General features: G+C 38.2%; 1 protein-coding gene across 1 annotated transcript in view; it reads left to right on the forward strand.

Annotated features, from left to right (window-relative positions):
* Positions 1 to 20886, forward strand: part of DNAJC15 (DnaJ heat shock protein family (Hsp40) member C15) — a 64399-nt gene that overhangs the window by 34779 nt on the left and 8734 nt on the right. The window contains exons 4-5 of the mRNA XM_007468619.1: positions 2457 to 2533; positions 9057 to 9127. Coding sequence (XP_007468681.1) covers positions 2457 to 2533; positions 9057 to 9127 — 148 coding nt within the window. The remainder of the gene's footprint in view (positions 1 to 2456; positions 2534 to 9056; positions 9128 to 20886) is intronic.

Below are 20886 nucleotides of genomic sequence, written 5' to 3' on the forward strand. Positions count from 1 at the left end.
ACGGGTTCACGTTTTAGAGACAATATACGCATTCAATCATGTGTGAATTTTTTTACTTCTAAAAGTTGAGTTCATTCATCCTGTTTTCTTTAAGAGCTCCTGAAGAGTTGTCTCTCTTGCTGTCTCCCATTCCTTTCCTTCTGTACTGTTTTTTTTTTTTTTTTTAATTTAATTTTGTCTGCGTTGGGTCTTGGTTGCCGCGCGTGGGCTTCCTCTAGTTGTGGTGAGCAGGGGCTACTCTTTGTTGTGGTGCGCGGGCTTCTCATTGCAGTGGCTTCTCTTGTTGCGGAGCACAGGCTCTAGGCGCACGGGCTTCAGTAGTTGTGGTGGGCGGGCTTAGTTGTTCCACGGCATGTGGGATCTTCCCACACCAGGGCTCAAACCCGTGTCCCCTGCATTAGCAGGTGGATTCTTAACCATTGCGCCACCAAGGAAGCCCTCTCCTGTTTAAAATCACTCTAATCAAACCTTCACTTCCAGTACCTTCACTAGACTTAGATTTACCAAAGGGTAAATCCAGCCATCAGCCCTCAGTTCTTGTCTTACTTGACCTATCTGAAGCATTTGAAACTTTTTTTTTTTTTTTGGTACGCGGGCCTCTCACTGTTGCGGCCCCTCCTGTTTCGGGGCACAGGCTCCGGATGCAGGCTCAGCGGCCACGGCTCACGGGCCCAGCCGCTCCGCAGCACCTGGGATCTTCCCGGACCAGGGCACGAACCCGTGTCCCCTGCATCGGCAGGCAGACTCTCAACCACTGCGCCACCAGGGAAGCCCTGAAACTATTTTTCCCTTCCTCACTTTTGGCATCTGCTTTTCCTCCTCCTGCACCGCTAGGCCGTCACAGTTTCCTTTACTGATTCCTCTCCATCTCTGTGCCATTAAATGTTGCAGTTTCTAGGGCTCAGTCTTTGGACTTCTTATCTACACTCCCACTCTAGGTGACCTCATTTAGTCTCACACTTTTAAATACTGGTCTGTGTACTCATGACTCCCAAATGTTATCTCCAGGTCAGACTTTTCCTCCACTTACATAGACATTTTTGAAACTTAATGCAACCAAAACCAATCTCCTGATATGTGTTACCCACAAGAAACAAGTAACAAATAACCACGCCTTCTCTAAGTCACTAATGGCAATTTAGGTCAGAAACCTTGCAGTCATTTGCAGAGTGAGACAAAGTTTAGCACGCTGTTAGTTTATCAGAGAATACTCTTAGGATCAACAGCTCCAGAAAGCAAGAGACGGAAGAAGAATGGAGGGATAATTTAGGCTGCAGTGCAGTCTTAGTAAAAGGCCTGAGACAGCCAGCCCCCCAGAGAGCTCTGAAGCTCAGGTGACTCATCGTGATTATCCCGATTTGGGGCAAGAGGCCATGAAGCTAAGTGACATCACCTGGGAGGTAAATATAGCTAAGAAGTCCAAGGACTGCGCCCTGGAGAAGCACAGTGTTTATACCCTGAGGTCAGCCAGTCATCAGCTAGAGACCCTCCTGCGAAGGGGGCGTGGGCTTGACATTCTTCAGGCAAGGCAGTTGCTGGAGTTTGACAGCTGAGTGCTGTCTGCCAGCGGCAGCCCCAGTGTCTGAGGAGTAAGTGCCTCAGCTCTGAAGGGGGATCTGTGCAGTGTATAGCAGCACTTACTGCATCATCTTTAGTTCCCTGCTTTTTCTCATATCCCATATTCAATCCAAGCAAATGTTATTTCTGCTTTCAAAGTACATCCAAAATCTGACAGCTCTCACCTCCTCCTCTACTACCACATTGGTCCATACCAGAATCATCTCTTGCCTAGATTACTGTTAGGTCATCTTCACTGGTCCCCTTCCTGCACTCTGTACCTGTCTTTCTATTCTCCACACAGCAGTTAGGGTAATTCTTTTAAAACCGAGTCAAATCTGTTACCCCAGTGCTCTGGTTCTCCTACCACTGAGAATAAAATCCTGAATCATTTCCATTGCTTCCAAGGCCCTCCACAGTGTGGCGCCTGTTATCTCTCTACTCCTTCTCTCCTCCTTGCTCAGGCCTCTCCAGCCACATTGACCTTTCGGTCTAGTCTTCCGGTCTCTTGACCTCCCTGTCTAACATCCTGATGTCCTCTTCACCTTGTCAGCTTCTCCTCTTTCTCAGTCAGCCAGTCTAGTAGGTTAAAAAGATGTCTGTCATCTCTACAGTAAGTGACTTGGTCAAGGTTATCCAATGAGAAAATGACCATAGAGCTTAGATAAAGTTCAGGCGTTTTGCTTCTACTGACCTGTTTTATTCCTTCAGTGTGGTGTTTATCTTAGTCGTAATTTCTTGTAGAGGATTATTGTTTAGTGCTCTCCCTCCCCACCTCCCACAATTCCAAGTTGACGTCTGGAAAATACATTACTCTTATTGCAGCTGCGTGATGGGATTGAGGTTATGCCACCTCATGTGTGGAACTAATTATTTCCTGCTTTTTCTTTCCTGTATAGAGTTTTTCATCCTACTATAAAGGAGGATTTGAACAAAAAATGAGTAGGCGAGAAGCGAGTCTTATTTTAGGTGTAAGGTAGGTGTGCTGTGTAAGTATTATTTTGTTCTGTGGCTAAGTTTGTCTTGAAAAAGAAGAAAATGTGACAGTAAAGTTATCCTTATATTTTAAATTATGAATAGGAGGCAGAGGAGAAAATATCAAATTTTTACATTTTAAAATCTCAAATCTAAGAGATTATCCTACCACCCCTAAAAAAAATCAGGCGTATTTGTGATGTGCCTTTATTTCTTAACAAGGAGCTGTTGTATTTGAATACTAAAGTTCCAATGCAATTATCAAAATAACCTTTACTGTGACAATGAGTTCTTTCTGGATTCAGTTTTCTAATTTGATATGTATCATATTTTCAATTATAACATGGGATCTGTTTCACAGTTCTTTCCTAATTCCACAATTTGACATCTAGCATATTTCATTATACTTGTTTTACCTTAATATCCATTTATTGTCTAACTTTGGACGGCTTGGAGAAAGTTAATGATATTATGTGATTGCTGTATATCATTTAACACTTAAAGTTAATAATACATCCCCTACCATAGATTTACCAGTATCTATATTTGTTTACCTTATGTTCCCTTAGAGCTCACTCAGATTTTTATGGGGGTTGGTTACAATATGTTACCTACAACACATCTTATGGTGACTTAGTCAACATAATTTAGGAGAATAGATCATAAAGTCCTATATCAACAGAATTTTTTAATCTCTTTTAGATTAGCAGATATTTAAGGCCAAACATTTTGTAATTTCTTATGACTAATCAAGAAAAAACAAAAAGGTGGGTAGGGGAGGAACAGCTCAATTTAGCTTGGTACTTCATTTAAATATAAGAAGAGATGGGGGCTTCACTGGTGGCGCAGTGGTTAAGAATCTGCCTGCCAATGCAGGGGACATGGGTTCGAGCCCTGGTCCGGGAAGATCCCACGTGCCGCGGAGCAACTAAGCCCGTGCGCCACAACTACTGAGCCTGTGCTCTAGAGCCTGTGAGCCACAACTACTGAGCCTGCATGCCACAACTACTGAAGCCCATTCCCCTAGAGCCCGTGCTCCACAACAAGAGAAGCCACTGCAACGAGAAGCCCGTGTACCACCATGAAGAGTAGCCTCTGCTCACTGCAACTAGAGAAAGCCTGTGTGCAGCAGTGAAGACCCAATGTAGCCATAAATAAATAAAATAAATTTATTACAAAAAAATTTAAATATAAGAAGAGATGGGCTCTCTCACTGAGAATACAAAAAAAAGAAATGATTTTTAAGCAGGGGAACCAAACTAGGAAATTAGCTATATTGCTAACTATTCTTTTCTTTAATATTATTCAGAGTGGCATTGTTATTTTTCTTGGGCCCCCATATTATCCCATTCATAGTGTTGAAATGTGAATATGATGCACATTATTAAACCAAGCACAAAAGTTTTTGAGGGTATCATTTAATATCATCCAAGGTACTCCTGTTTTTAGGAAAGATAATTAGGAGTTGACTTAAGATACATGGTTATAAAGTTTTATCCCATTGAGCTGGAAGCTGTACAAAATTTCACAAGGAAAATTGAGTGGCTAACAGCACAGACTCTGATAACAAGTGAATCTGGGTACAAATACCAATTTTACCACCTGTTAGGTGCGTGACTTCAGTCTCATCATTTGTAAAATAGAGAAAATATTAGTTTCTACTGCATAAGGTTGCTGCGAAGATTAACACATATGAAGTTTTAGCATAAACATAGAACTTGGTAACTACTCAATAAATGTTAGGTAAGCAGACAGATCCTCATCCTGATTCTGTCGCTGAGGCACTTATTAGCTTTTCTGCCCTTCAGCTTCTTCATTTTTGATTTGGAATTAATAATATCTGCCTTGTTGGAATTTATAATGACATGAGTGATACCTTTTTATCAAAGTGCCTACCAAATAACAGGTGCTGAATAAATGTTGGCACTGCTCTATTCCCATCTCTATCATGAATGCAGAAGCTAAATATTTGCCCTTAACACATTAAGTAGAAAGGTGGAACTTATTTGCTTTCCTCTAGCCCTTTCTTTCAGTCAGGCAGCATTGATTTTGAGGAGATTCTTTAAGGTGTGAATACATTGCTGTGGTTCCATTTTCTGTGATAAGTGTATCCAAATGATTTAGACTACATAACAAGTAGGTAAAGACAAAACGGAGCTGACTCTGTTGATACTCTATTTAAAAACAAAGAACCCCCTATGTTACTAGATGACTATGTTACCAGATGACTCTGTATATTCTTACATATTGCATAAGCCTGAAATATTTTACTGAGCTGCCCAGGAAAACTTAATATACCTGATATATTCTGAAATTATGCACACATTTGTGATTTTCAGAGTTTCTAAAAACTTCTGTGGAACTCTGTTTAAATGTTATTCAATAGACTAGTAATAGAAAAAGATGAGACCCAAACTGCTCCATTTGGTACAGGATCAGGGAACACTACTCTGTTCTACACACCCCACTCACCTACTCCCAGTCAAATGCATTCCAGGGAGCAGTTTGAAATCCCTGATCTAGGCAAAATGATATTTAAAGTTACATTTTCAATTTGTGGTGGAATTGTCTATACTGGAGATATATCAGGGCTACATTTAATTTTTAATGCTTTGTTTAAGAACTAGGATTCTCTCATCTTGCTTAATCTTTACAAGACCAATATCAAGGAGCTTGTCGCCTATATTTTCTTCTAGTAGTTTTAAGGTGTTACATCTAAGTCTTTAATCCATTTTGAATTAATTTTGGTGTGTGGTATAAGATAAAGGTCCAGTTTTATTCCTTTGCATATGACTGTTCAGATTTTCTGTTCCCAATAAACACCATTTATTGAAGAGACTATCCTTTCCCTCACTGTATATTCTCTATTCCTTTGTTGTAAATTAATTGACTATATAGGTATGGGTTTATTTCTAGGCTCTGTTCTGTACCATTAATCTATGTGTCTTTTTATGCCAATACCATACTGTTTGATTACTAGAGCATTTGTAATATATTGATAGATTGAAATCAGGAAGTTTGATGCCTCCAGCTTTGTTCTTCTTTCTCAAGTTTCCTTTGGTTATTCAGGATCTTTTGTGGTTGGTTCCATACAAATTTTAGGAATTTTTGTTCTATTTCTGTGAAAAATGCCTTTGGAATTTTGATGTAAGTTGCATTGAATCTGTATAGTGCTTTGGATAGTATGGACATTTAAAAAAAATTACTTCTTCCAATTCATGAGCACAGAATATCTTTGCATTTTTTTTGTGTCTTCAGTTTCTTTCATCAGTGTCTTCTAGTTTTTAGTGTACAGGTTTTTCACCTCCTTGGTTAAATTTATTCTTCGGTATTTTATTGTTTTTCATGCAATTTTAAATGGAATTGTTTTCTTGATTTTCTGATAGAAACAATAAATTATTGTACACTGATTTTATAGCCTGCAACTTTACTGAATTTGTTGATTAGTTCTAACAGTTTTTTGGTGTAGTCTTTAGGGTTTTTTATAGGTAATATCATGTCGCCTGCAAATAATGACAGTTTTACTTCTTCCTTTCTCATTTGGATGCCTTTTATTTCTTTTTCTTGACTAATTGCTCTGACTAGGACTTCCAGTGCTATGTTGGAATAAAGGTGGTGAGGGTGGGCAACTTTGTCTTGTTTCTGATCTTAGAGGAAAAGCTTTCAGCTTTTCATCATTGAGTATAGTGTTAGCTGTGGGCTTTTCATATATGGTCTTTATTATGTTGAGGTTCGTTCCCTCTATACCAACCTTGTCAAGTTTTTATCATTAATGGATATTGAATTTTGTCAAGTGCTTCTTCTACATCTGTTGAAATGACTATGTGATTTTTATCCTTTGTTTTTGTTGCTGTGCTATATCACATTGATTGAGTTTCAGATGTTTAACCATCCTTGCATTCCTGGAATAAATCCCACTTAATCATGGTATATGATCCTTTTAATGTATTGTTGAATTCGATTTGGTAATATTTGTTGAGAATTTTTGCATTTGTGATCATCAGGGATATTGGCCTGTATTTTTCTTTTCTTGTAAGTGCCCTTGTCTGGTTTTGGTATCAGGGTAATGCTAGCCTCATAAAATGAGTTTGGAAGTGTTTCCTCCTCTTCCATGTTTTGGAAGAGTTTAAGGATTGGTGTTAATTATTCTTTAAATGTTTGGTAGAATTAAGTGAAGACATCTGGTCCTGGACTTTTCTTTGTTGGAAGTTTTCTGATTGCTGATTCAGTCTCATTAGTAGTAACTGGTCTGTTCATATTTTCTGTGATTCAGTCCTGGTAGATGCTTTGTTTCTAGGAATTTATCCATTTATTTCTCCTAGGGTGTCCAATTTGTTATTGTACAGTACAGTTCACAGTAGTCTCTTATCCTTTGTATTTCTGTGGTTTCAGTTGTAATCTCCTTTTTCATTTCTGATTTTACTTGAGTCCTCTGTTTTCTTGGTGATCTAGCTAGTGGTTTGTCTGTTTTGTATATATTCTCAAAAAACTAGCTCTTAGTTTCATTGATTTTTGTTTTTTTGGTCTTTTTAGTCTCTATTTCATTTATTTTCACTGTGATCTTTATTTTCCTTCTACTAATTTTGGGCTTAGTTTGTTCTTCTTTTTATACTTCCCTGAGGTGTAAAGTTAGGTTGTTTATCTGAGTTCTTTTTTTTCCCCCTGAATGTAGGCTTTTATTACTATAATTCCTCTTAGAAATGCTTTGGCTGCATCCCATAAGTTTTGGTAGGTTGTTCATTTGTCTCAAGATATTTTTTGATTTCTCTTTTGACTTGCTTTTTGACTTGACTTATTTATTTTATTTATAGAAGAATGTTTATATGCTTATGTAGCAATTGATAGTGTATTTTAACATGTTTGATGAACTGTTATTTAACCCCAGGAGATTAAAAGTAGCAAGTAACTGGCAAGTAATAGCTAGAGACTAGAACACTGGCAGAATTGAGGATTGACAACTGACAGCAAGGAAGGCAGTGTTCAAAACAGACAGAAGAACTTAAATGGGTAGCATTTTATGACCATTTAGAAGGGCAAACAAACCTCTGCAGACCTTGAGAGTTTCTTTGCACTTAATTGATAGTCATGATAATGCTTTTTGAGTCATTCAAGATATACTAGATTAGATTATTTATACCCCATTTTTTAAAAAGTAGGAAATGTAATACACTTTCATAAGCATTCTTTACGTTCATGATAATAACTACTATTCTTTGAACACTAACTTTATGCCAGGTCATGCTCATCCTTTTTGCTTATATAATCTAACTTGTCCTTAAAATAATCCTAGGAGGTATGCTTATGAGAAAATTTTGCTTGTGAGAAAATTATAAGTCAGAGAGTTCAAGTAAGCAAGACAAAGTGTTTTTTGTTTGTTTGTTTTTGCTGCACCACACGGCATGTGGGATCTTGGTTCCCCAACCAGGGATCGAACCCGCGTCCCCTGAAGAGGAAGTAGAGAGTCTTAACCACTGGACCACCAGGGAAGTCCCAAGACAAAGTTTTATAGATTTTGAGTGATGGATTTAAACCAGTGTCTGAATATCTCTAAAAGTTCCTGCGTTTAGCCCCTACAGTGTGGTTCATCCATATAGATTATTTTGAGTTTCACAGCAACCACTGTGTGCTTTGAGTCAGCTACTGTTATTTCCATTTGAGGCTCAGAAAAACAGCTTAGATAAGCTAGTATAAATATTAAGTAGGAGCACCAGGATCTTGTTATTATTAGTGTTAATTTTTTTCCTTACCTGGAAAATGTACTAGAGAGAAGGAGTTCCAGTACTGGATAAATTAGGTTTTGCAGGAATAATTTTAGGTTTATTTAACTTTCTCCTTTAATTTTTGTTTAGAGCATAGGCTCTAACAGCCAAGCTTTTCCCGTAGTTTTCTCACAAAGCTAAATAAATTATGAGCTATTAAGGGTTTTGAGATATTCTGTTGAAAGATAATAATAGTAAAAGCTAACTATTATGGAACATTTGCTACACACCAGGCACTGCTGTAGCACTTTGTTGGCATCAACTAATTTAATCCTTGTAATTGCTCTATGAGGACTATGTTGTTCCTAGCCCTGTTTCACAATGAAGAAACTGAAGCTCAGAGAGGGTAAAAAATTTGACCAAGGATACCCCATCTTTCATGGCAGTGCTGGGATTAAAATCCTGAAGTCTGGTAGCCCTAGAGTTCAAATACCTGTTTGTTACATTACATGTACTGCCTTCCCCTCAAAGAGCTTGCAAATTTTCAAACTCACAGTAATAGTCTACAGGCTATGATTCTCCTATCCTATATGTTGTGTATATGTTTTTTCAATTGAGAATAAGGACTGAAGGAAAGTACATGCAGCATTGAATATGATTTATTTTGATGGTTGGTAGAATGAAGTGACAAGCTGTAATTTCATATTTATCCACAAGATGGTGAAATTCTCATTAGTTTTTAATTTCTTAAAACTCATATAAACCATTAATTTATAATCTGCATTTGACACTATTTGTTACAAGCACTTTAATTTCTTTTTACAGCCCATCTGCCGGCAAGGCCAAGATTAGAGCAGCTCACAGGAGAATCATGATTTTGAATCACCCAGATAAAGGTAGGTAAAATTCCTGTTACATAGCTGAAATGGAAATTTATGTGTCACACGTGTTTTGATTTTTCTTATAAATAAATAAGCCTTTAGATTGGAGTTCAGTGACCCACCGAAGTGATGCATTTATAGTTATCAGTTTTGGAAAACTTTGTTAGCGATTTCTATATATGAGTATCTAACCCCTGTTTGAGGCTCCTAGCATTTTTTAATCTTTTTAAAAAATATTTATTTATTTTACTTGCTTATTTTCTTTATTTTTTTGGCTGCGTCAGGTCTTAGTTGTGGCATGCAGGGTCTTTTGTTGTGGCACACAGGATCTTCTTTGGGGCACGCGGGCTTCTTTCTAGTTGTGGCGCTTGGGCTGCAGAGCACGTGGGCTCTGTAGTTGTGGCGCACGGGCTCTCTGTCGAGGCGCATGACCTCAGTAGCTGTGCTGTGTGTGGGCTTAGTTGCCCCGCAGCATGTGGGATCTTAGTTCCCCAACCAGGGATTGAACCCACGTCCCCTGCATTGGAAGGCAGATTCTTTACCACTGGACCATCAGGGAAGTCCCGAGGCTTCTAGCATTTTGATGGAGAAAGAAAAAACATGACTTGTGGACTCTTTGACTGTATTAACTGATTTGGGCATCATGAATTACATTTGTTTAACCTTAAAAGTACAAGACTTGGAGGATATTCTCTAAATCTCTTAATGTAGTATGTCACAGATGATTCTGAATTTCTTAATTTTATTCTGGAAGGCTCTGAGGCTGAGCTATTTTTTTTTAACTGGCCAGGTTTTAAATGTAGATTTATCTTACAGAAAGACAATTATTATAACTTTAACTACCCTACAGCTGCTTGAGAGAGAAAGCCCATATGTTTTTTACTGTTTCTGCTCTAAAATAACAGATGGCAGAAGGTTACACTGTATTTCAGAAGTCAGAAGTGGGGGAGTAGGGGGCAGAGAGTGAAGGGTTTCTTGGATTCTTACAGACTTTCAGTTTTCTAATTATTTTGAAAAAAATTAAAAACAAATTTTGGATTTCTACCCATCCTGACTCCAAAATCAGGCATTCTTTTTCAGCTTTCTCACTTAATTACTATAAAAATTCTTTTCACTAAATATCATCTCCTTTGGTTTTTGCACTTGCTATTCTTTAGTGTGAATAAACAAGAGAATAAACTTTGAAAAGAGGTTTTGCTTAAAATTTCTAAACAGCTTCAACAGTTACTAAAAGATCCATTCAACTAATTTACTTTGCATTGTGGGCTTTCAGAGTAATTGACTCAGAAAGAAATGTGTTTGAATGGTTCTGATGAACCTAGGGGCAGGACAGGAATGAAGATGTAGACGTAGAGAATAGACTTGAGGACGTGGGGAAGGGGAAGGGTAAGCTGGGACAAAGTGAGAGAGTGGCATGGACATATATACACTACCAAACGTAAAATAGATAGCTAGTGGGAAGCAGCCGCATAGCACAGGGAGATCAACTCCGTGCTTTGTGATCCCCTTAGAGGGGTGTGATGGGGAGGGTGGGAGGGACATGAGGGAGGAGATATGGGGACGTTGTAGAGCAATTATATTCCAATAAAGATATTAAAGAAAGGAAGGGAGGGAGGGAGGGAAGAAAATATTAAAGAAAGGTAGGAAGGGAGGAAGGAAGGAAGGGAGGGAGGGAGGGAGGGAGGGAGGGAGGAGTTTATCAAGTGTATGCCCTTCTCTTGTTGATTGCAGTGGGATCAAGCACTCATGTATTTCAGATGATTGACAAGTTGTTGATTGTGTCTACTGGCAAGGAAGTAAGCTCTAAAATGTGTCTAAAAGAATATATATTTTTAGATACCTTTAGTAAAATATAGAAAATGTTTATATATGTTATGAGCCAGTAGTGTTTAAAGAATTACTTGATTTATTCTGAGATTGTATATTTATCAGAATTGGGGTTGTTGGCTGCCCTTAGTGTGCTTACTAGTATCCTCTAGTCTGGCCTGGCATTGGTGGCAGAGTGGGAGGGGATGGATCCGGAAGTAGGAGCCAGCATTCCTCTTCTTCATCTTCTGCCTTCTAGCTAGCAGCATGGCCTTGAACACTCCCCTGACCTCTCCAAATGTCAGTGTTATCATCTACAAAATGAAAGGATTTATTTCTAAAGCTTTTTTTGGATATATGATATAATGTAATACTTTTATATACCTATTCAATTAATTAAGAACCCAGATCACATTTTTAACCTAAGAAAGATGCTTTTAATCAACAGTTGTCAACAACAAATGTGACAACTGTAGACATCTTGTCCATATAATTGCTCATTCACCCGAAGTTTTATAATATTTGGAGTTTCAGAGAGTTCATAGGCTTCTTAAAACCCATCCATATACTCAATAGTTAAGAACTCCTGCTCTAGTACAAGTATGATGATTTAAGGAATATTGCAACTACTTGAGGGAAAAAAAATTCATGTTTGATGGAGTTGGGAGATGATAGCTCATAAATCTGGAAATTATCTCTTGAGAAGGAAGGTTGTTTTGTTTTGCTTCATTTTTAATGGGAAGAAGATAATGGATTTTTTAATTTATTTTCACAATGGTTTATATTTTCTGATTTCTAACTCTACAGTAGTTATATTTAGATAAGGGTATTCCTCACTTGGTACAGTCTGTCTCTATAAGAAGATAATAGATTTTAAATGAAAATGTCTGTCCTTGCAGAGAAAAAGCCAGGAATATTTGGGGAAGTATGAGAACGGGCAACTCTCAATTTTGCCTGCTCTTTTTACAATTCTTTACCGTATTTGCTTGGCCAGGTCACCACTGAGTGTTATTTGTAGGTGGTTGCAAACACTTGACTCCTCCACCCAGTGCTTCTGAACTTCATGCCTATTCTTTCTCTCATCACCCCACCCCCACGTGGCTTTTCTCTTGGTTTTGCTACCAGCTGGTAAAACAAAGCAAGATCTTCAAATGTGTGATCAAGATAACTTGTTACATATTTCATTATTAGCTTGTGCAAAGAAAGTGACACCAGAATATTAGGTGTGGGAGATAACTGGAAATAAATTTTTTGTAACCAGTTTTAAATGAGCATTCATATGTGCTTTGGTAAAAGTAAATTTTGGAAAAAAAAAAAGTAAATTTTGCCTTTTCTTTTAGTGAGATAAAAGGTTAATGGAGTAAAAATGTCTCAGCTCTTTGATCTAATGCTTTTAGAATATCTTTTAGCTTGTACTTTTTTAAAGTACTGGAGAAAACAATTAGTTATGAAGTTAGTAGTTTGATATTAATGCCTAACGAAAATAGGAAGACAGACTAGGTAAGTTTGAAAAACTATAGAACCTCAGAGATCTCTCATAGACCGTCTAATCCAGTGCTTCTCAAAGTGTAGTTTGCCTGTTCATACCAGGCCAGTTTGTTACCTGTGTGCAACAAATCAAAAACTGAAATCAAAAGTAAGCATTCACGGCTTCCCTGGTGGCACAGTGGTTGAGAGTCCACCTGCCAGTGCAGGGGACATGGGTTCGTGCCCCGGTCCGGGAAGATCCCACATGCTGCGGAGCAGCTGGGCCCGTGAGCCGCTGAGCCTGCGCGTCCGAAGCCTGTGCTCGGCAACGGGAGAGGCCACAGCAGTGAGAGGCCCACGTACCGCAAAAAAGCATTCAGAAATCTTTATAGCCATTTGACATTGCTGTGACATCCAAGAAGATTTTTTAAAAAGTGCTTCACCATAGTTTGAGGACACTGGTCTAATCAATGCTGTCTACTAAATCTTTCTGCTCCATCCTGGGAAAAATGCCCTGTTAGCGTTCCTTAAAGATATTTAGTGATGGAGAGCTTCCTGCTTTGCAAAGCAGTGCTCTGATAGGCAGCGGTAACTACTAAGAAGTTCTTCCTTACACTTAGCTGAAATCTGCCTGCCGCAGCACATTCTCAGTCTTTTTTCCATGTATGTCCCCTTTCAATAAACATATAATGCTCTCTCTTCTTTAATAGTATTTAAATCAAAATTAAATTAAATATTGGGATTAAAAACAAGTCAAAGTAATTATACTGTTGAATGGGTTTTCCTTAATTACCCTTATTGTAAAAGAAGCCAAATTTGACATGAAGCCCTGGTAATAATATATTACAACTTATTACAATATATTGCATTTAAAAGATGTATTTCAAACATTTAGAAAAAGGATGATATGATCACTAAGAGTCAACATGGAATCACTAAGAAAAAGTGATGCCTAATTAGCTCAGTTTCCTTTTTTGATAGATGTACTAGACTATTATTTGTTTTAGAGGGCTCATCTTTCATTGCCCTTCATTTCAACATTTTAATTAGATTTAAGACTTTGTATAAGATAATTTTGTTTTTCTCACATATTAATTTTCCTTGATAAGTAGTGAGATGTTTAAAAGTAAAGAACATGGCTTATTTATCTTTAGAACCGATGTGTTTGACATTTAATAAATTCTGATTTTTTTCATGAGTGAATGAATAAGCAAATCAATAAAAAGAAGGCATACAAATAAAATGTACAGGTAAAATAGTGTGAAAATGAATATATAATGATCATATTAAAATTTTAAAAGACTTATTAGCTTGATGTGAAATGACCTGAAACTATTCTTTTATTCATTCAGAAATTATTTATTCAACTTCTACAAGGTGTCAGAACATTGTGCTAATAAATCTTGGGATTTAAACTGTAAAACAGAGCGGGGCTTCCCTGGTGGTGCAGTGGTTAAGAATCCGCCTGCCAATGCAGGGGTCACGGGTTCGAGCCCTGGCCCGGGGAGATGCCACATGCTGTGGAGCAACTAAGCTCGTGTGCCACAACTACTGAGCCTGCGCTCTAGAGCCCATGAGCCACAACTCCTGAGCCTGTGTGCCACAACTACTGAAGCCCACACGCCTAGAGCCCGTGCTCCTCAACAAGAGAAGCCACCGCAATAAGAAGCCTGCGCACGGCAATGAAAACCCCATACAGCCAAAAATAAATAAAAATAAAATAAATAAATTTAAAAATACACCAAAAACTGTAAAACAGGACAACTAAATCCTTGTCCTCGTGGAACATGCATTCTAGTGAAGGGACAGACAAAAAACAAACCTATTTCAAATTGCAATAAGTGCAATAAAAGGCACAATGGCCTGAGATGATAGAATACAGGAAAGAGGCAACTTTACATGGGATGATTGGGGAGGCCTCTCTGAGGAGCTCTAAGGGATGAAAAGAAGCTAGCCATGTGAAGAGTGGTTGGAAAGTTAAGGAACTAGCATGTTCCTAGGAGGAAAGAACTTATTGTGCTTTAAGGGAGAAAACGAGTGTGATAGGGATGTAATAAGCAAGGGGAGAAGCTGCATGAGAGGAGGTGGTGCCCAGAGTTTGAAAACAGTATGCTTTGTGATAGTGAAACACTACAGGTTTTGTATAATATTAATATTCCGTTAGATGTCACAGAAAAACCCGAATGACTCAATATTTGGGTCGTTTTTGGCCAACCCAATATTTGAACTTTATTTTAAATAGAGTGGGAAGTTACTATCAGGTTTTAAGCAGTAGAGTGATGTAATTTGATTTCCTTTTTTTAAAGAGATTATGTTTCTCCTCAGTCTCTTTTTATTTTTAGGTTCTCTTTGTATTGAAGTAGAAAATACAGGCAGAAAAGTTCACATCATAATATATATCTGAATAAATGTTTACAAACATACTCATATAAACAGCCCCCAGATCAAGGACAAAAACATCACCATACCCCTGAAAAGTATGGGGTACTTTCAAGACCCCTTTCAGTCTACCTCAACCTTAAAAGGAACCACTATCTTGATGTATATATCATAGGTTAACTTGGTCTCTTGAATGTCTAGTCATTTGCATCTGGCTGCTTTGGGTCAACATTATCTTTGTGCGATTCATCCATATTGTAATGTGGAACAGTCATTTGTTCATTCTCATTGGTGTATAGCAGCCTTAGCAAGGCGTGCACTGTGGACCCCCAGAGGTTCCTAATACTCCTCTAGGAACTTATTTTCTCCCTTTTCAGGCCTTCTTTGGGTATACAAGGTAGTTATTTTTTGAATGCCATGTATTTTGTATGAAAGCAACAGTTTTCAGACTTTTTCGTCTCAGACCAAAAAGTGTGTCAGTGGAAATGATCAGCTAGAGAAATCAATGAATTAGAGGAGATTAAATTTAAATTCAACAGGGATAAATGTAATGTTCTTTTAGGTCCCCCAAATCAATTGTGTAAATATAAGGTAGAGACTTGGCAGTGTTACACATGAAAAAGAGCCATGGGGGTATGTTTGATCTTAAAGGCTATAAGATTCAACGGTGTAAAAGCCACTAGAAATAAGCCAGTGCATTCTTAAGCTGCATTAAAGGGCACACAGTATCTGTATTATGAGACTGAATATTAGCACAGTCTTCTGTACTTGTCACTCACTTTTTCAACTAATATTTATTACCCAGCTTACTGAGCTGAAGTTAGATCTTGTCCAGAATTTTGTGTCCCTTTTTGGATGCTAGGTTTTGGAAGACATGGACAAACTAAGTAGTATTCAGAGGAAACCAAACAGGATCTTGAGGAGCTGGAAGCAGTGTCATATGAGTAGTCATTCATTCATTCAACAAAACAGAATATAGCAGAAGTAACATTGTATGAATTCTGAGTCTAGGCCTCAAGAAGCTTTGCAGCTTCAGCCATTAACCCTCTTAGAACCTGGAGACTACCATGTGAAGAAGACCAGGTTGGTCTATGCCTCCTGAAGGATAAAAGACCAAGTTGAGAGTAAGGACTAACCATCCCAGGTGAAGTCCCAGTGAGGCCACCCTGTGCCATCCAGCCCTGGCTCCCCTGACCCAGCTCAGGAGAACTGCCCAGCTAATCCATGGAATAGTGAGGGAAAAAAAACGTTGTTGTTAGCCACTAAGTTTTGGGAGTAGTTAGGCAGAAAAGGCTAGTATGAAAAACGTCACATGATAATAAGAGCTTTTAGAAAAATAAAGCAGCGTGGGGGAGGGGTAGAGATCAGCAGCTGGAGAGGAGGCAGTTGCAGTATTACTTATATCATCTTAAAATTCTCTGTAAGGGGATAATATTTGAGCAAAGACCTGAGGGAGTAGGAAGTCATGCAGAAATCTTAAGAAGAGTATTTTAGGCAGAAGGAACATCAAGTGCAAAGGTCTTGGAATGAGAACATACTGTGTATTTCTGGAATTGTAAGGAGATTGGCTAGAGTGTAGTGAGAAGGAGAAAAGTGGTAGGAAATATGATTGGAGAGAACATCCAGGGCCAGATGATGACGTAGCTGGAGAGCTAATGCTAAGAACTTTGGCTTTTACCTTCAAGTGTAGTGGGAATGATATGATCTGATTTACAATATGAGAAAGTCTGCTTTGGCAGCTATGGAGAAAAGATAGCTATAGGATGTCAAGAGTGGAAGCAAGGAAGTTAGTAGAGAAAATTGTTACCAAAGAAAGAATGATATTGATTTACACTGTGGGTTTTGTAACGAAGGAGGTAAAGAATGGTCCAGTTCAGGATATATTTTGAAGATAAAGCCAACAAAGCTCATGGATTGGAGGTAGTAAAAATGAAGAAGGGTAACTCCTAGGTTTTTGGGTGAAGCAATAATGAATAAGAAACCTTGCTATCGTGAGAAAATTGGAGGACTTCTCTGCAACATCTAATACTTAAAATGTTGCATGAATATGTGAAGTCTCTCTTCTGTGCCTTTATGGAGGCAGAATTATGTTCACTTAGAAGAAACTATGAGCAGTGAAATTGGACCTCTATAAGGAAGACTGTGCTTGTAGTTGGAGCTATCCTAGTTCCCCTTCATGAGATATCAGTCAACTAGTAATTACAAGTACCTACTGGGAGCTACGCACTGTTCTAGGCACTGGAGCTACAGCAGTGGAAAAAGTGACGTTCAAGCAAAGCAGTAAAGGTAATCTGAGATCGAAAACTGTTGGAGGACAGTTTGTTGGTGATGTAATAGGAGATATTCATGTATTGTGTAACAGGTAAGAACCCTTCAAGGCTCTTCCAACCCTAGGTTTCTGTGATTCTCTATAAGGATCTGATAAACTGAATCAGACTCAAAGTATTCTTCAGAGCCTTCTGTTGTTTTTTTTTTAAAAACAGCTATATTGAGATATAATTCATGTACCATATGATTCATCCAGTTAAAGTGTACAATTCAGTAGTTTTTGGTATATTTACAGATGTGTACCACCATTACCACAGTCAATTTTAGAACATTTTCATCACCTCAGAAGGAAACTCTTATCATCCTTTAGCTCCACCCGCACCCCATCTCCCAATCCTCAGTTCTGTGCCGTTGATCTGTATGTTTGTCTTTGGTGCCAGTACCACACTGTCTTCATAACCTCTGCCTTGTAATAAGTTTTAATTTTTTTTTTTTTTTTTTGCGGTACACGGGCCTCTCACTGTTGTGGCCTCTCCCGTAGCAGAGCACAGGCTCCGGACGCGCAGGCTCAGCGGCCATGGCTCACAGGCCCAGCCACTCCGCGGCATGTGGGGTCTTCCCGGACCGGGGCACGAACCCGTGTCCGCTGCATCGGCAGGCGGACTCCCAACCACTGCGCCACCAGGGAAGCCCAAGTTTTAATTTTCTGAAGTGTGACTCCTCTTACTTTATTCTTTTTTATAGGATTGTTTTGGCTATTCTGGGTCCCTTGCAATTTCATGTGAATTTTAGAATCAGCTTGTCAGTTTTTACAAACAAGTCAACTGGAATTCTCATAGAGATTGTGTTGAATCTGTAAGTCAGCTTAGGGAGTATTGCCATCTTAACGTTAAACCTACTGATCCATGGACGTGGGATGTTTTTCCATTTATTTAGATCTTCTTTAATTTCTTTCACCAATATTTTGTAGTTCTAAAGTGTTTTATTCTTTTTGATACTGTTATGAATGAATTATTTTCCTTTTTTTATTATATTTTATTTATTTATTTATTTTTGGCTGCATTGGGTCTTCATTGCTGCACGTGGGCTTTCTCTAGTTGCACCGAGTGGGGGCTACTCTCTGTTGTGGTGCTCGGGCTGCTCATTGTGGTGGCTTCTCTTGTTGCGGAGAATGGGCTCTAGGCACGCGGGCTTCAGTAGTTGTGGCTCTCAGGCTCAGTAGTTGTGGCTTGAGGGCTGTAGAGCTCAGCCTCAGTAGTTGTGGCTCGCGGGCTCTAGAGTGCGGGCTCATTAGTTGTGGCTCACGGGCTTAGTTGCTCCGTGGTATGTAGGATCTTCCCGGACCAGGGCTCGAACCCAGTCCCCTGCACTGGCAGGGGGATTCTAAACCACTGGGCCACCAAGGAAGTCCCTAGAATTATTTTCTTAATTTCATTTTTGAATTATTCATTGTGAATCTATAGGAATATCATTGATTTTTATATATTGATCTTATATCCTTCAACCTTGCTGAACTTGTTTATTCCAGTAGTTTTTTGGTAAGTTCATTAGGGTTTTCTATATATAAAACTATGTCATCTATGACTAGAGTTTGTTTTACTTCTTCCTTTCCAATCTGGATGCAATTTATTTCTTTTCCTTTTACCTAATTTCCCTGAATAGAAGCTCATTACAATGTTGAGAAGAAGTTGTAAGCAGGGACATTCTTGTCTTGGTTCTAATCTTATGGAAAAGCACCCAATCTTTCCCCCATTAAGTGGGGTATTAGCTGTGGGTTTTTCATAGATGCCCTTTGTCAGGTTAAGAAGTTACTTTCTATTCTTAGTTTGTTGAGTGTTTTTGTCAAATGCTTTTCTGCACATATTCAGGTTATTATGTGATTTTTGTTTTTTGCTTTTTATTCTGTTGATGTAGTGGGTTACATTAATTGATTTTCGGCTGTTAAACCAATCTTTCATCCCTGGGATAAATCCCACTTGGTCATGGTGTACAGAATTTTTTTAGTATGTTGCTGGATTCAGTTTGCTAGTATTTTGTTGAGTTTTTTGCATTCACATTCATAAGAAATATTGATCTGTAGTTTTCTTGTGATGTCTTTGTTTGGTTTGTTACCAAGATAATATGGGCCTTGTAAAATGAGTTAGGAAGCATTCCCTCCCCTTCTATAAACCATCTAGACCTGGGGTTTCTTTGCATAGTTTTTTGATTACTGATTCAGTCTCTTCACTTGTAATAGATCTATTCAGATTATCCATTTTTTCTTGAGACAGTTTCAGTAATTTGTGTCTTTTGAGGAATTTGTCTAATTTTATATATGTTTTCTAATTTGTTGAAATAGTTATTTATAGTACTTCTTTATAATTATTTTTATTTCTGCAAGGTATGATAGTAATGTTCTCTCTTTGATTTCTGATTCTAGTAATTGTTTTCTTTTTTTCTTGGTCAGACAAGCTAAAGGTTTGTTTTGCTGATCAACAAGCTAAGGACTTCTTTTCAAAGAACCATCTTTTGGGCTGGTTGATTTTCCCTGTTGTTTTTCTATTCTCTCTTTCATGAATTTTTGTTTTAATTTTTACTATTTCCTTTCTTCTTCCTGCTTTAGGTTTAGTTTGCTCTTCTCTTTCCAGTGTCTTAAGGTTGAAGTTTAGGTTATTGATTTGAGATCTTTTTTTCTTTTCTTTTTTATTTAACTTAATTAATTAATTCATTCATTTATTTTGGCTGCATCGGGTCTTAGTTAAGGCAGGCAGGATCTTCATTGTGACATGTGGGGTCTTTTGTTGTGGTGCGCAGGCTCTTCATTGCAGCGCATGGGCTTCTCTAGTTGTGGCATGCGGTTTTCTCTCTCTAGTTGTGGTGCACAGGCTCCAGGGCTCATGGGCTCTGTAGTTGTGGTGCGCGGGCTCCAGAGCACGTGGACTCTAGTTTTGCAGCATGCGAGCTCAGTAGTTGTGGCGTGCAGCTTAGCTGCCCCGTGACATGTGGGAACCTAGTTCCCGGACCAGGGATCAAACCCGCATCCCCTGCATCAGAAGGCAGATTCTTTGCCACTGGACCACCAGGGAAGTCCCCAGATCTTTTTTTTCTTTTTTAACCCAGGAACTTAAAACTATACTTGCTCTCTAAGCACTGCTTAAGCTATGGCCTGTAAGTATTTATTTCCCAAGTTTGTCCTTGCTATTGATTTCTAATTTCATTCAATTGTGGTTGGAGAACATAATGTATTGTTTCTGTCCTTTTAATTTATTGAGGTTTGTTTTATGGCCTATCATGTGGTTTCTCCTAGAAAATGTTCCATGTGCACTTGAGAAGAATGTATTTTCTGTTGTTGGGTTGAGTGTTCTGTAGATGTCTGTTAGGTCTAGTTGGTTTTAAGTGTTGTCCAAGTCTTCTACTTCCTTGTTGATCTTCTGTCTAGTTGTTCTATCCATTATTGAAAGTGGGGCATTAATTCTTATTGTTGAATTGTCTGTTTTTCTGTTCATTTCTCTTAGTTTTCATTTCATATATTTTGGTGCTCTGTTGTTAAGAGCATATATATTTATAGTAACACTTTTTTGTTTTAAACTCTATTTTGTCTCATGAGTATAGCCATTCTAGTTTGTCTGTGGTTGGTGTTTCATGATACATCTTTTTCCATCCTTTTACTTTCAGTCTATTTGTGTTTTTGAATCTAAAGTCTGTCTCCTGTAAACAGCCTTTAGTTGGATCATGTTTTTTTAATCCAACCTGACAACATAATGACAGATTGGATTGTTTATTCTGTTCACATGTAATTTTATTATTGATATAGTTGGATTTATGTCTGCATTTGCTTTTTAAAAAATTATTTATTTATTTATTTATTTGCTGCA

The sequence above is a fragment of the Lipotes vexillifer genome, unplaced genomic scaffold (assembly GCF_000442215.2).
Source record: "Lipotes vexillifer unplaced genomic scaffold, Lipotes_vexillifer_v1.1 scaffold479, whole genome shotgun sequence".
Taxonomy (NCBI): domain Eukaryota; kingdom Metazoa; phylum Chordata; class Mammalia; order Artiodactyla; family Lipotidae; genus Lipotes; species Lipotes vexillifer.